An 11912-nucleotide genomic window follows, 5' to 3' on the forward strand; every position below is an offset into this window, starting at 1 on the left:
TGTGTAGTTATAACTAACCTAGGTAGTTAAAGTTAACAAGCCCTCAAGAAGGCCGGAGTGGAAAAAGTCCAAGATCGAGAATCTATCCTATCCATCCTTAGGCAAGATCCGGTTTAGGTAATTGTTTACCCTCTATACGCGTCTCTTAACGTTATGCGACTTACTCTGAAATAGATCTCACTCTTGTCCGGAAGCAATCGACTTTAGAGATACGCTTGTTATGATGCTAGCCACTCACAAGCTAGAAGTTCTACCATCCTATATCTCATTGAAAGATTTCTCGAAACTCAAGGGTCTCGGTGTCCACGATCTATGCTATTTTGCGCGGGGTGTAGGATCCAGCCAGGATCGGTTCCCCGATGGTCGGATTAGCCCTCAATCCTTCAATCTAGCTGATCATTTACCTCCCAATCTCGAATCTCTACGTGTTTATGGACTGGGAGAGGGGGCCGCATGATTTCAAGTCTGTATAGTCTGATCTAGATGTGGATGCTCAACTTGAACGACTATCGCGCGAAAGGGATTCCAAATCATTAAAGATCCAAGGGATTGATACTCCTATTCCCAATGGAAAGGTAGTGGATGACTGGGCAGATGATAATCGAACGCTTTTTTGGAAGGATCCAGATGATAATTTGACGATGAAGAGCGCATTATGCTGGAAGTGGAGGAAAACTACAGGAAAATATTTGCTTCCATGAAGGACAGCGACTCTTACAAGCCTTTGTTAGCTCGATATCTAGGCACACTATCTAAAAAATAGGAATATATTTGTCCGTTGGAATAGTCGAAGAGAATTATAAAGTGACCTTCATAACATGGGGGAGAAAATAAAGGGTATATATAACCAGAAATGTCTAGTCAGTGCTCAGCATCCGATCATTCAGGTCACGTTCTCATCTAACCCCATTCCACGTCCGATCTTACGAATCAGTGCCCGCTTGAGCAGAGCTTCCCGTGCGAGACTTCGTGTATGCCGCGACCAGGAATCGACACCAATAACACCGCGGACCAGCGCAGCCTGCAACGCATAAAGAGCTTGCTGTATGCCTTGCTCCTCGGCGACCAAATCATATAGTTGTTTCCCTACCACGGTGGGGGCAACCAGGACATCATCGATGGGGGGTAGGCCGGAAGGAGTGTCTCCATGAACGCTAGAAGTGGGGATAGATGTAGAGCGGGACTGTGCGTCTGCGATAGTGGCATCGGCGCGATGGATGGATTGCTGTAGGACAGTAGTGTTGGACTGCAGGGTCGTGTGGAGAGCATTAAGCGCCGAGACCTCCCCCTGCAGCGTGGCCATCGCGGCGTGCAGGGACCGTGATTGTGAGACGAGGGACTGCGCTGCCGTGTCGGACTGTGCAGCGTTAGCGCGGAGGGTTTCCACCAGGGTCCGGGACACGGCATGAAGAAGTGCATCTTTCTCTGGGTTTGGTGGGATGGGAGGCGCTGGTCCTGTGGGTGCGATTGAGGGTAGCTCGACGTCAAATGGCGAGGTTAGAAGGTCGGGTGTGTCGGCCTTCGTTGGTGCTGCTGGGGGTGGGTGGGGATAATTGGATGGGTATGGAGAATGCTGAGGATACGGAGGACCAGACGATTGCTGGTGTGGTTGATGGGGGAGTTGCGGCTGCAGAGGCAAGTGCGCCCCCGCTGGGTTGGCTTGAGGGAGCTGGGTTGATATACTAGACCCAGGGCCATGATGCATCGGCGCTCCGCTGTTTCTATAATACGGTGCTTGACCCTGCGTCGACTGGGGCGGCATCGGCTGCCCCGCTGGCTGATGGGGTGGCTGTGACAAGGGACGAGGACTACCTATCGGTCCTCCAGTTTGGCTTGGTGGCGCATAATTCTGGTATGGGTGGGTTCCAGGACTGGCCAATTGTGTGGATAAAGATGCTTGACGAGAGCCTTGCTCTTTTGGTGGGAGTGGAGGTAGCGGTGGGGGAGATCGATATGGATCAGCAGGATACCGTTGTTGCCGATGCTCGCTAGCTGCACCTGGCTTCGGTGGAGGTGGAGGTGGAATCTGGTTCTGGCTTGCAGGCGGAGATAGAGGTTGAGCTTGTCTCGAAGATGCGACACCGGGTGGAAGGGGAGGTAATGGCGGGGGTGTTTGGGCAGCTTCCGGCTGAGGCTGTACTTGTCTATATCGAACAGGGGGTTCCTTGGCAAATACATCCTGAAGAATAGAAAGGAAATCGGCGATGGTGGATCTCTGTGAATCGAAAATGGTCAGTGGTCTATTAACCCATGTGATTGGGAGCACTTACATCCCATGCTTCCGCCCAGTGTGCCAGATAATGATGGTAGACCTGTCCCTCCAGCGTCACATGTTGCCCAACTCGGACAGTCATTTCCTGTGTCGGGGTCACGTAGGCAATTGGAGGTTCGTGTGGGTATGTATTTGGAATCCAAAGCGCAATGGGAAATCGGTAGGTCGTTCCTCGGAAGGTGACAGGCAACGTGCCCACCAGGTGAAGGAGGAGGGCCGAGAAACCTGTCTCATAGGCTGTTCATGTTAGAAATAAGAAGGTAAAATGCAGGGGACACTCACTATAGACATCTGTTCGAGGGGAGAGCGAGGGGTACTGGGAGAGCGCATTGACAACATCGTGGTAGGTCCGATTTGGGTCGCGGTAGGTCTGTTGTGGATCATAGTGATCCTGGGGAGGTTTAGTATATTAGATATATAGGTTTCAGAGAGACCAACCTTTGACAAGACACTCCACAGCCAATTCAATGTCCTCTGGGGGAGCGCCATAGTGAGAGAAATAGAAGCAAAAGGGTTGAGTCGCGACGTTTCCTTCCCCGCAGATTTCTTGGCGCTTTTCAATTGATAATGAAGATTGAAAGATGAAGATTGATGGACTGACCTTTAAGGCCTAGAGGGCTTTAGGATTGCCTAGGTAGATATGAGAAATATATATCAAGACCAAAAATGAAGTGGTCAAGTAGTAAGCGTGAATTCGTATAGGAGTCTAAAGTATATAAATGGGAAGTGTTATTCGACTATCAAGAGAATCAGGAAGTTGATAGACTGCCTACATATTTACTGTGAACATTTTCTCTTTTTCACAAGATTGGAATCTAATACCATAAAACATACTGTTCAATCTTGCTTTTGGTAAACGTTTTATCTGTTTCGGCCTCTGCCAAATTTCAATATACAGAGGTATGATAGACCTTGAAAGAACCCCATAGGATAGTGTACACTAGATTCTCACGGGAGTACGAAGACGAAGATGAAGGTATGTATAATACCCCAAAATGATAATCAATGAGAGTATAGATTCAATCGACAGTCCCATCTCAGTGTGCCAACACTCGCTGTACGAGGCACCCGAGGAAAAGATTCAAATCAAAAAGGCACAAAAAGCCGTGACAGGCTTCATACGTACAAAGAAAACAAGGTTGAAAATCACAAAAAAATAGAAAAACCCGTTGCGCCCAGCCCCAGACTAGCTCATTTCACCTCATTCGCATCCGAAAATGGACTTTCTACCCGGATGGGTGGCGTGGAGCTGCGTCCGTCACTCAAGCCGGAAGCTCGACGTGAGTCGCTCTGGCGATGCGAGGAACCGGTTTCCAGGTTAGCGGTGGATGAGGCACGTGTGTTATCGCCGCCCGACGAGGATCCGTCAAATGTGGAAACGTTATGATTGGGCTGATCGCTGTTTGTGATTGACACCGCCCGACTTGTATTGTTGCTTTTACTCTTCTCAGACAGCTCTTCGATCGGGTCGACAGCAGGTGGGTTGTTGGGTTGCTTTTTCTTGACTGAAGGACCACGCACCATCACCGGCTTGGCCGTTACACTGCGAGCCACACATGAACTATTGCCCTTGACCGCCTCCGCCCGAGCGAGTTGCGCCGGGGTAATAGCTGGGACTGCAGGTGCATCCGCAGGAGTCACCGTGACAGAAACGGGCGAGTCGTCTCCAGGTGCATTGGGCCCGGCACCTCCGTTGTGGATGCTCACGACGGCTGCACGAGTCCGCTGGATCTGCTGCGCAGGAACGGCACTAACGATGGCATCGTTACGGTAGATGGTGGTAGCCACACTGCTGCGCAAAGTGGGGGAGATGCTCTGGTGGCCGGTAGTGGTTGTCCACGACGAGTCACGTAGGTCACCGGGCATAAAGAAGTGTTGATCGGGTGTCGCGCCAGGAAGCGGTGGGACGGGAGGCATGAGGGAGGATGGCGTCTGCGGCGGAGAACGGTTGGTGACACCAGGAATGTAGGCGATTTGAATAACATTGGAGGCACGGGTTAGGACTGTAGAGGCGATGGACTGGCGGTCACTGCGAGCCGCGCCAAATGAACCGTTCTTCTCCGCCTCCTGGCGCTCCAGGCGCTTCTTTCGGATGACGAACCACCATACCAAGAACACAATGAGGGCGATGGCAGCCACACCACCAATCACACCACCGGCAATGGCGCCCGTGTCGGAGCCCCCGGAGCCCGAGGGATTGGAGCCGTTTGAAACGCACTTTGTGGTCGCACATTCATCACAGCTCGGAGCGGTCATGGTACATATTGATCCATCGGGACATGCGGGACACGCGGGGGATGAGGTTTCACACTGCTTGCAGCGCTTGAAGAGGGAGCGGGCCGGGGAGAAAGCGGAATCGATGGGTTCGAGAAGCATGATGGGCGAGAAGAATCAGGATGATAACACAAAAAAGACGGGGTAATATCGATAAAGCCGATCAACGGCAAGGAATGTGCAAGATCGAAGATGGAAAAAGGAGTGTAGGATGCTCAATCGGCGTCAAGTCGTGAGCGTAAATAGATCATCAAAGCCGAGTGGGCGAGAAAACGAGTGTCGTGTGAGAGATAAAGATCGAAATGTGAGGGTTAAGCGATGATCATGGTCCTTGGGATGGTCCAGACACTTTGACAGAGATTGTATACGTCAAAGACGGTGGGGATAGGGGGGGGGGCTTTGATTTGTTGACGTTGGCCGCGCGTATGAGAGAAAGACTCACAAACTCCCAAGCCACCAAAAGAACAATGTAGGAGAGAATAAATTGATGGAAAAGAAGGAGAAGGAGAGAGAGGGAGAAAGAGTATGATAAATCGAGGTCACGGGCCTGTTCCACGGGTGAGATACGGGGTAGTCAGGTACACAATAAGCTTCAAATTGTACCTTTGTACGGATTACGTGAGTAGTATATTGTATATTTTTTTATATAAAGAGGATAGGCAGGAATATATAAAATTGAGAGATCACACCTTTAATATTAAATATCAGAGTGTTTCATCCCATCCTTACTTGGACGTGAGGGAAATAAGTGGACATCCTAGGTAGGGTCTGGACTCTCCCGAGGTCGGACTATTGATATTCCAAGATTGCGGATTTGGATTTTTCTTTTGTTTGGTTTGTCTTGTTTGTCTTGTTTGTGCTTGATTTCCAAATAGGGCAGCTAATTAATCTCTAACATCTTTTTGTACTGAAATCTTATTATATTAGGTCGGGGAAATAAGGAAATTAAAAAGATATTTGACACATGGGCGCCATTAGCCACTAGCCACCGTATATGGGAGCTGAACAATAATTCAGCCCGAGTCTAATCATAGTATAATAATAGGCAAAATATAAGCCCTATAGACACTTGGGGTAATGTCTGAGATTATGGTCATGTGACTAGTATCCATCCTAATAACCTTGGTTCACAGCCTTATAGGGACAGAATGACTAATACCTAGGTAAAATAATAGAATGAGTAAACACACCTGGGGCAACTTGCAAATGTAAGATGTAGATGTGGCGTTCAAAATTGAAGTCAAGCATGCCGACAAATGTTAAGCCTTATGTTCGGGAATGTGGGAATGGGGTCCTCTATATAGCCGAATTGAACATGTTTATAAGAGGTTTCATCAGTGGAGCCAGCTTTATTAGGTTCGGGTATAGTCCACTTCCCAAAAATAAAGGGAAGGCTAAAAAGAAAAGAAGAGAAAGAAAGGAAATATGTTAAGCCATTCGAAACTTAGGGTAGGGGTTCTCGTTCTCTACATAGGGATGGAGTATGTGTGGTATTTACATAGTATTTACTATTTACATATTTACTATTTACTATTTACATCTATAGAATATACAATAGTTTAAAAATATAAACATCTTAAATTTAAAAGAAAAAGAAAAAAAAAGGGACAGGGGAAAGGACGGGGCTAAGATCTATTTTTGACCTTTCTAGTCTCACTACTGTCTCCCTTTTTTTTTTTTTTTAACCCCATCCCCATCCCCCTTCCCTTCTCTTCCTTTTTCTCTTTGACCCTTGACTCAAAAACTTATTTGCAAAGATTCTATCCTTCCTAGCCCCGGTGGCTTCGATAATTGTTGATAAATGCGCCCGGCTTGAACAGATACCCCTCTCTTGTCAGCTTTGAAACACATCCCTTTCTGATTCTTCAACCTTTTGCGATATGGCCTACCACGGCTCTGGCTCGCACTCACCGAGCTATGATGATAGTCATCATTTGCAGGATGTGCCAGCTTCACAGGTATGTATGAGAGGTGGTGAACTAGTCGCTCGAGCTGACGGTGTTTTTTCTTTTTCTTTTCTAGTATCGCGAGGATGAGGATGCAGCCCGTGGATTATTGTCCCAACAACAGGGTCCATTTGCGACACCCTTTGATGACCCACACTCGCGCGGTGTTTCTCCCCAACGTCCGGCTTCCAAGTACAGCTTGACGGAGACTTACGCAGCGGACACCGCCCCTTCTTACCACGATCCATACAACGCTGGCACCGTCTACTCTGGCCAGGAGGAAAGTACTGCAGCCGCATTTGGGGTTCCCGGCCGAGTTGCATCGCCCTATGCCCGCAGCGAGACCTCATCTACTGAGGCTTGGCGCCAGCGACAGGCCCCTGGTGGCGCCCCTGGTGGAGGCGGTGGTGGCTTGCGCAGATATGCTACCAGGAAGGTCAAACTAGTGCAGGGCTCCGTCCTCAGTGTCGACTACCCCGTGCCCAGTGCCATCCAGAATGCCATTCAAGCCAAATACCGCAACGACGTGGAAGGTGGAAGCGAAGAGTTCACTCACATGCGATACACCGCAGCCACTTGTGACCCGAACGAGTTCACCCTCCACAATGGTTACAACCTGCGCCCCGCCATGTACAACCGTCATACGGAACTGCTCATCGCGATTACTTACTACAACGAGGACAAGACTCTCACGGCTCGTACCTTGCACGGTGTGATGCAGAACATTCGCGACATTGTCAACTTGAAGAAATCCGAGTTCTGGAACAAGGGTGGACCCGCATGGCAGAAGATTGTTGTGGCCCTGGTGTTTGACGGTATTGACCCTTGCGACAAGGATACTCTTGACGTCCTTGCGACTGTCGGCATCTACCAGGATGGTGTTATGAAGCGTGATGTTGATGGCAAGGAGACTTTGGCTCATATTGTAAGTGGTCCCATCTGACCTAAAAGACCTAAGCTGACAGAATCAGTTCGAATATACGACTCAGCTCTCGGTCACGCCAAGCCAGCAGCTCATTCGACCCACAGACGATGGCCCAAGCACACTACCTCCCGTGCAAATGATGTTCTGTTTAAAACAAAAGAACAGTAAGAAGATCAATTCGCATCGTTGGCTCTTTAACGCTTTCGGCCGCATTCTGAACCCCGAAGTCTGTATCCTCCTGGACGCCGGTACGAAACCTGGCCCTAAGTCCTTGTTGTACCTCTGGGAGGCATTCTATAATGACAAGGATCTCGGCGGTGCCTGTGGTGAAATTCACGCCATGTTGGGTAAGGGATGGCGGAACTTGATCAACCCTCTCGTGGCTGCTCAGAATTTCGAGTACAAGATCAGTAATATCTTGGATAAGCCTCTAGAGAGTTCGTTCGGTTACGTTAGTGTCTTGCCCGGTGCATTCTCGGCCTATCGATTCCGCGCAATCATGGGTCGTCCACTTGAACAATATTTCCACGGTGATCACACTCTATCGAAGCAGCTTGGAAAGAAGGGTATTGAGGGTATGAATATTTTCAAGAAGAACATGTTCTTGGCCGAGGATCGAATTCTCTGTTTCGAGTTGGTCGCCAAGGCAGGCTCCAAGTGGCACTTGTCTTACGTCAAAGCCTCCAAGGGCGAAACTGATGTGCCCGAGGGTGCTGCCGAGTTTATATCCCAGCGTCGCCGTTGGCTCAACGGTTCTTTTGCAGCAGGAATTTACTCGCTCATGCACTTCGGCCGTATGTACAAGAGTGGTCACAACATCGTTCGCATGTTCTTCCTCCACATTCAGATGTTATACAACATCTTCAACACTCTCCTCACCTGGTTCTCGCTGGCTTCATACTGGCTGACCACAACTGTCATCATTGACCTTGTCGGTACTCCAAGCGACAGCAACGGACACACAGCTTTCCCCTTCGGCGAGACAGCCACGCCCATCATCAACACGATCGTCAAGTACGGATACCTCGCTTTCCTATTACTGCAGTTCATTCTCGCTCTCGGTAACAGACCCAAGGGTTCCAAATTCTCGTACCTCGCCTCCTTCGTGGTCTTTGGTCTCATTCAGGTTTACATCGTGGTTGATTCGATCTATCTGGTTGTTCGCGCGTTCAGCGGCGGCGCACCAATGGACTTTGTGACTGATAAAGGCGTCAAAGCCTTCCTCGACTCTTTCTTTGGGTCGACGGGCGCTGGTATCATTATCATTGCCTTGGCTGCCACATTCGGTCTTTACTTCGTTGCCTCCTTCATGTACGCCGACCCATGGCATATGTTCACCTCCTTCCCTGCCTACATGGTTGTCCAGTCGTCCTACATCAACATTTTGAACGTCTATGCCTTCAGTAATTGGCACGATGTCTCCTGGGGTACAAAGGGTTCCGACAAGGCTGATGCCTTGCCGTCAGCCACAACCACAAAGGACGAGGGCAGCAAGGAAGCAGTGATTGAAGAAATTGACAAGCCCCAAGCGGATATCGACAGCCAGTTCGAGGCAACTGTCAAGCGTGCGCTCACCCCATTCGTTGCCCCCGTGGAACACGACGAAAAGACCCTCGAGGACTCCTACAAGAGTTTCCGTACCCGTCTCGTCACCTTTTGGATATTCAGTAATGCAATCCTGGCAGTCTGCATCACCAGCGAGTCCGTCGATAAGTTCGGCTTCAACGTGAGTTTTCTTACCCTCCCTTTGTTATTAGACCATCTACTAATATGATCATAGAATACTGCCACCAGTCGTACCGCCCATTTCTTCCAGGCCCTCCTCTGGTCCAACGCCGTTGTCGCCTTGTTCCGTTTCATTGGATGTTGTTGGTTCCTGGGTCGCACTGGTATCAAGTGCTGCTTTGCGCGCCGGTAGTTCGACAGCACAATATGCCTACCCTTTTTCATGACCAATTTCTACCTTTTTCTTCCCCGTGATCTGTATTCTACCTAAAGATGCCCTCTGTTCTCTTTTTTTGCAATGCCAGCCAGTATGTACCTTGACGGTTACTGTGATCTTTTTTTGTCGCACCATGCACCGAGATCGCATTCGGGGCGCTATGATTATGTACTTCATATTCAACTTTTTTTCTCTTTCCGACATATCAATACTGAGTAGAGATATATCTCATAGTAGTAGCCCTGTAGAGTTCCCGAGGTCAAATACGTCAAGTGGAAGGCGGAGAGGCGATAAAGGGCGATTGCTGATCTGAGACCCCCGCAAGCACCTGCTATCCTTCACTCTCACCGTCACCGTTGTTATTTGATCTTGCGCTTTACAGCCTTGCATTTTCTTTCTATCTTTTCCTTTCTGACATCCTCAGAGTGTTCAACTCTCTGCAAACCTCCCTCCCCCAAACCGTCCGTTCCACCAGGTGGGGTGGTGATTCCCAGCCAGAATGTTGAAAATCTGGTCAATGGTATGGCTTGATTTGGTTCTTATAGAAATGTTGAACTAAAACTAACAATCTGTACAGAAACAAAAGCAGCAGGAGGCTGAGAATGCCGAAGGTGCTGCAGGCAAGAAGAAGAAGAAGGTCACCGCGGCGCAATTACGCGTGCAGCGAGGTGAGTGACTCTCCCGCAGTGGACAGTATAACTGTCCCTGCTTGCGTACTGGATCTAACATCTTATCTCTCTAGATCTTCAAGAACTCACCCTCGGAAGCACGATGAAAATGTCTTTCCCGAACCCCGATGACATCCTTAACTTCACCCTGACCATCGAACCGGATGAAGGCATGTATAAGGGTGGGGTCTTCAACTTCAGCTTTGCCGTCAACCAGAACTTCCCCCACGATCCCCCCAAGGTCAAATGCATGCAGAAGATCTACCATCCAAATATCGACTTGGAGGGCAACGTCTGCTTGAACATTCTACGAGAGGACTGGAAGCCCGTGTTGAATCTGAATGCTGTCATTGTGGGCATGCAGGTCCGTTGTTTTCTTTTGATTTGTCGTTACTTTCGCTGACTGGTATTCCGCAGTTCCTCTTCCTCGAGCCCAACGCCTCCGACCCTCTTAACAAGGACGCGGCGGAAGATCTTCGCGCCACTCGTGACACCTTCAAGAGGAACGTACGCAACTCCATGGCCGGCGGGTCCGTCCGGGGAATTACATTTGAGCGGGTGCTACGGTGAATGCCTACGGCTTTACATTTGCTTCCATATCCAGACTACCCCCACGGCGATGAGATACGGGATGATGATCTATGGTTTTACACATGGCGGAGACATGGTTCGGCGATCCCAGGAGGGGTGTGCTGGTGTTTCCACGTACATATATCCGGCGTAATTAGCGTTTGAATACAATAGATCCAATTCGCTCATTTGGCTGTTCAGGCGTAGGGTATATCGATCTGCGGTTTCAGCTACATATAGGCCATGGTCAATTGGTAATCCAGTTAAAGAAAGACTCAAAATCAAAACGGTTGGTTGTCCACAGGCGTATATGTACAATCTCAAATCTAACCACCCACTCGTACACACCCGTCGATTCAACCAAGCCCGATGGATGACGTCGAGACATATGCCCCCATCACTGGGCGATTTTCTGGATAACGCTTTGACAAAGAAAAGAACTGGCGCCGAACGGGCGGGAAGGAGACGATCGAGAGGTGATCAGTGTTGATCGATTTAACCCCGTTGGGCAGCACGCTCAGCCTCGAGGCGGGCGTAGTAGGTATCACGCTCACGCACGCGGGGAAGGTGGTAACCTGTAGGACAAACACATGATTAGATTTCGAGTCATCGCGTGGGTTGGCGCAGCCGGGGATAATCTACTTACCGTACCACCAGAGGTAGCCGAAGGTGGTACCGAAGCCTAGAATATCCTGATCAGCAACTATTTCACCTATTGATCTCATCCCAGCAATCTTCTTGGTGCTTGAATTTCACGTGGTCGCTTCCGAGAAGTTGCGATATCCAACTCGTCATTCGATCATGCCACTCGATCCGGATCGCAACTTACCGAAAGCGGTGCTCAGGTCCAGGACAAGACCGCGGCGGAGCATCTGTAGACAAGCAGAGGATGTCAGTAAATCATTGGGAACATCTCAATTGACCTGATCAACCCGCTCGGGTTAACCCGGCCTTTAACGGAAGGGGCACGTACGCCGGTAATGGGGGGAATAGCGGCGGGCATTGCGACGAATAAGTTGCGTCAATCGATGCTCGAGCAAAATCAATATGGGTTGTGGACAGCTTAAAACCTGCCTCGGACGTTGGTGGGGAGAGGAGATGGGGGGTAAAGGAGGAAGGCTTTGTGAGGTGAAGTTGAAGCTTCGGAGCGGACTAAGCGAGCCGCCGGATTGGTCGGTCTTACTATGAGAGCGAACTATGGCATGTTCACCATTTCTTTACTATTCCAGGGGAAAATACCATCACAGATTCTATTTCTTGTAACTTTTTATATACTGAATCAATTGCCCCAATGAAAGGATTATTTGGCCCTCTG

The 11912-nt window shown here is 49.4% G+C and overlaps 5 protein-coding genes across 5 annotated transcripts; 2 read left to right on the forward strand and 3 right to left on the reverse strand.

The window, feature by feature from the left end:
* Window positions 1-883: 883 nt before the first annotated feature.
* Window positions 884-2761, reverse strand: N7517_010167 (uncharacterized protein; the record flags this gene model as incomplete). Its single annotated transcript, XM_056727890.1, has 4 exons — window positions 884-2215; window positions 2271-2509; window positions 2555-2663; window positions 2711-2761. The coding sequence occupies 4 exons, from the start codon at window positions 2759-2761 to the stop codon at window positions 884-886; spliced, it is 1731 nt and encodes a 576-aa protein (XP_056576462.1).
* A 702-nt stretch (window positions 2762-3463) lies between these two features.
* N7517_010168 (uncharacterized protein) lies at window positions 3464-4648 on the reverse strand (the record flags this gene model as incomplete). Its single annotated transcript, XM_056727891.1, has 1 exon — window positions 3464-4648. The coding sequence occupies one exon, from the start codon at window positions 4646-4648 to the stop codon at window positions 3464-3466; it is 1185 nt and encodes a 394-aa protein (XP_056576463.1).
* A 1778-nt stretch (window positions 4649-6426) lies between these two features.
* chsG (chitin synthase class III) lies at window positions 6427-9335 on the forward strand (the record flags this gene model as incomplete). Its single annotated transcript, XM_056727892.1, has 4 exons — window positions 6427-6504; window positions 6569-7417; window positions 7464-9143; window positions 9198-9335. The coding sequence occupies 4 exons, from the start codon at window positions 6427-6429 to the stop codon at window positions 9333-9335; spliced, it is 2745 nt and encodes a 914-aa protein (XP_056576464.1).
* A 523-nt stretch (window positions 9336-9858) lies between these two features.
* Window positions 9859-10597, forward strand: N7517_010170 (NEDD8-conjugating protein UBC12; the record flags this gene model as incomplete). The annotated part of the gene is made up of 4 exons (XM_056727893.1): window positions 9859-9879; window positions 9937-10027; window positions 10102-10391; window positions 10445-10597. 4 exons carry the CDS (start codon window positions 9859-9861, stop codon window positions 10595-10597), a joined length of 555 nt encoding a protein of 184 aa, XP_056576465.1.
* Window positions 10598-11082: 485 nt separating this feature from the next.
* On the reverse strand, window positions 11083-11670 carry N7517_010171 (cytochrome c oxidase subunit VIIa). The gene is made up of 4 exons (XM_056727894.1): window positions 11571-11670; window positions 11427-11469; window positions 11244-11279; window positions 11083-11172 (listed from the first exon to the last, which is right to left on the reverse strand). The coding sequence occupies exons 1-4, from the start codon at window positions 11598-11600 to the stop codon at window positions 11093-11095; spliced, it is 189 nt and encodes a 62-aa protein (XP_056576466.1). The 5' UTR covers window positions 11601-11670; the 3' UTR covers window positions 11083-11092.
* Window positions 11671-11912: the final 242 nt, after the last annotated feature.

The sequence above is a fragment of the Penicillium concentricum genome (genome assembly GCF_028827145.1).
Source record: "Penicillium concentricum strain IBT 3081 chromosome Unknown utg000004l_segment0_segment0, whole genome shotgun sequence".
Lineage (NCBI taxonomy): Eukaryota > Fungi > Ascomycota > Eurotiomycetes > Eurotiales > Aspergillaceae > Penicillium > Penicillium concentricum.